The sequence below is a fragment of the Olea europaea genome, chromosome 16 (genome assembly GCF_002742605.1).
Source record: "Olea europaea var. sylvestris chromosome 16, O_europaea_v1, whole genome shotgun sequence".
Classification (NCBI taxonomy): Eukaryota; Viridiplantae; Streptophyta; class Magnoliopsida; order Lamiales; family Oleaceae; genus Olea; species Olea europaea.
The window spans coordinates 17,387,979-17,390,650 of record NC_036252.1 but is presented as its reverse complement, the minus strand read 5'-3'; the positions used below and the strand labels follow the sequence as shown (position 1 = coordinate 17,390,650).

The following is a 2,672-nucleotide window of genomic DNA, read 5'->3' as shown; positions in this document are numbered from 1 at the left end:
AGAAACAAAATCAAAGTCATCAACAAGAAAGTGAAAGAAAATAGTGATCCGTATTGAATACAAGTGATAAAAAAAGCAATACAAAGTATGTGACGGTAACTTTCAAAATGCTACCCGGGACAGTATTCTGAATGATCCAATTATCAAACTTTCAGAATCTTTTTCATTCTTCTGTTTCTGTGTTTGCAATCACTGATACTTTATGATAACATGACTAACAACGAACGGAAGCTACATGGAGCTAGCCCCTTTAATAAAAAGCTATCTGTTACATTGTTGAGAAGGTTTACACGTACATTTCCTTATTGGTGGTACTGGAGCACAAAAATAAAATCAGGACTCGAGCTTTCGACATCGTTCCTATCTTTCTTCAACAAGCTGAAGTAGCTTTACAGACCACAAATGGAATCCAAGAGGATGCTATTGAACATCAGCTGATCCGGATGAAATAGCCAGGGCTTCTAAAACCGGTTGGCTTTCTACATCTGCAGATTCCATACGGTAAGATTTACAACTGAAGTAGAAAACGGCACTCATCATTGAGTCGATAAGCACCACAAATGAGTACAATACTACTAAAAGGGGCCCTTCCCATATCCTTGAAGAACCATCTCCATAGCTTAGTGTCTTTACCCGATGCTCGAAAAGACCTTCCACAAAAGCCATCCCTATTGTCGATCCAAGAAATATCAATAGACCAACTTGGGTCTGCCCCTTAATTAAAGAACTCGATCTCAGCAATGCCTGTGGCCCTGAAACATCCTCCAAAACTGAGATGACAATAGAAATGTTGCATATAATGATAGCATTTGCCAAAATTATGGAGAAAATCAATCCTACTACCATTGCAGGATACAAAATCAAATCTGATGGAAATCCCATAATTGAAAACGTGCTGCTCACCACAACCAGAAGCACAAGGAACAATGTGAGGCAACCAGCAATCACCATACACACCCACAAGTACGTCACAAAAATGCGCTTCCAAATCTTTGAAGCAATCACGTAGAACTTTGAAGAATCAAATCTTTTCCTCGAGTAAGTACAGTCAACCGAGTAAACCACAGCAGCCTTTGATAATAACGACACTGTAACAAACAAAGGGAAACACATTATGGCAGAAATTGTCATTTCCGCAAACTTTTGGCATGACTGTTTGATAAAAGGCCTAAGAGGGAGTCCACTGGACTTTGCAACTAGCAACAACCTTATGGTCAGCCTCTTCACAAGGGATTGATTGACCAGCACATTCGACAAGAGCACTGCCGTTACAGGGCATATTAGCAATGCTGCAATTGCCATAAAACCCGTTGAATTATACCGAAGAATTCTCACTGTTTCCCTCAGAATTTCCAGTGCATTCATTGAATGAAAATGGTGATCAGATCGAATAACATACTCAACTGAGTCCAATCCAAAGTTTTGAAGATCTGGTCCTGCATTATTCTCTTCTTGTTCTTTATACAATCCAACCGGGTTGACTCTTGGACTCAATCCACTTGATACTTCCATTTTTCATAAAGTTCTTTGGCAAGAAAACCTCAATAATATCAAAGTTGAGTAAAGAAATGGAATCAAAACCCCAACAGCCTTTAAATTTCAAATAACCCACCAATCAAGAATTTCAGCATTTAGGGAAGAAACAACAAATGGATAGGGTAAATCTCCCAATTTTTTGCCAGTCGATTCATCTCTAGAATTTCTTGTTTGTTACTGCCTTACTGGCATGAAATCCTTGAACTGTAGATAAAACATTATAACAAATTAAAAATGTATGGTAACTGTAAATATTTTGACAACGATAATAGCACACTCGAGAAATTGGGTTGCATAATATTGACTGAATTAAAGAAGAATTCTAGTTAAAACGTTGTGTATTTAATTGTCTATTAGTATATACCAAACGTGCGCAAAATCTATTGCCGATACACGTTAAATAATTTTATACTTGCTCCTATCCTCGTTAAATTTTATTAATTTTCTTTAGCATTGCACAGATCAAATATAACGAACAAAACTTACCTTTAAAAAAAAAAAAAAAAAATCTATTATGGATTTCAGTTTTAATCAAGATCTGTTTCCGAATTTAGATTATCATTTTGGGTTTTTGAAGGGATGGATCAGACACTGTGCATATAAGACAATACAAGGTATAAACAAGAAAGTAAAGGGCCTTATTAGAGTTTTCAAATAAAAATCTTTACTGACCTTTTATGAAGGATTGAGAGAAGTGCACTGTGAAAATAAGATATGAGCAGCAGCAGGTGGTGAAGAGATGTGAAAATTCAGAGCAAGAAGGAGAGTGGCGCGACGTCGTATTCAAAATCCCAACAACCAATAAATTCCAAATAATCCACCAATCAAAAATTTTAGCATTTGGGTTTTTATGATTTCTTTCAAGAATGCTATTCAGATCTAAAGCAAAAACATTTCAATATAAACATCAAACAAAAATGAAAATCATCATAAATCTCCACGTTTTTTTCAACATTCAACACCAACCCACAAAATCAAAACACTATTGACACATCTCATACTCAAAGAATCCCATTTCCATCGCTGATCTATACAAAAACAATGTGATAACCCTTCACGAAGTTCGCAAAGTTAACACATGACACTGGTAGAACAGGTCACATGACAAAAGTGGGACAAAATGGGAGGCATCTAAC

The 2,672-nt window shown here is 36.4% G+C and overlaps 1 protein-coding gene across 1 annotated transcript; it reads right to left on the bottom strand.

Annotated features, from left to right (window-relative positions):
• Positions 1-31: 31 nt before the first annotated feature.
• On the bottom strand, positions 32-2,666 carry LOC111412332. The gene is made up of 2 exons (XM_023043221.1): positions 2,209-2,666; positions 32-1,740 (listed from the first exon to the last, which is right to left on the bottom strand). Exon 2 carries the CDS (start codon positions 1,510-1,512, stop codon positions 421-423), a length of 1,092 nt encoding a protein of 363 aa, XP_022898989.1. The 5' UTR covers positions 1,513-1,740; positions 2,209-2,666; the 3' UTR covers positions 32-420.
• Positions 2,667-2,672: the final 6 nt, after the last annotated feature.

Coding starts and splice junctions, on each gene's coding strand:
- LOC111412332 (XM_023043221.1), bottom strand. CDS start 1,512: ATGGAAGTATCAAGTGGATTGAGTCCAAGAGTCAACCCGGTTGGATTG.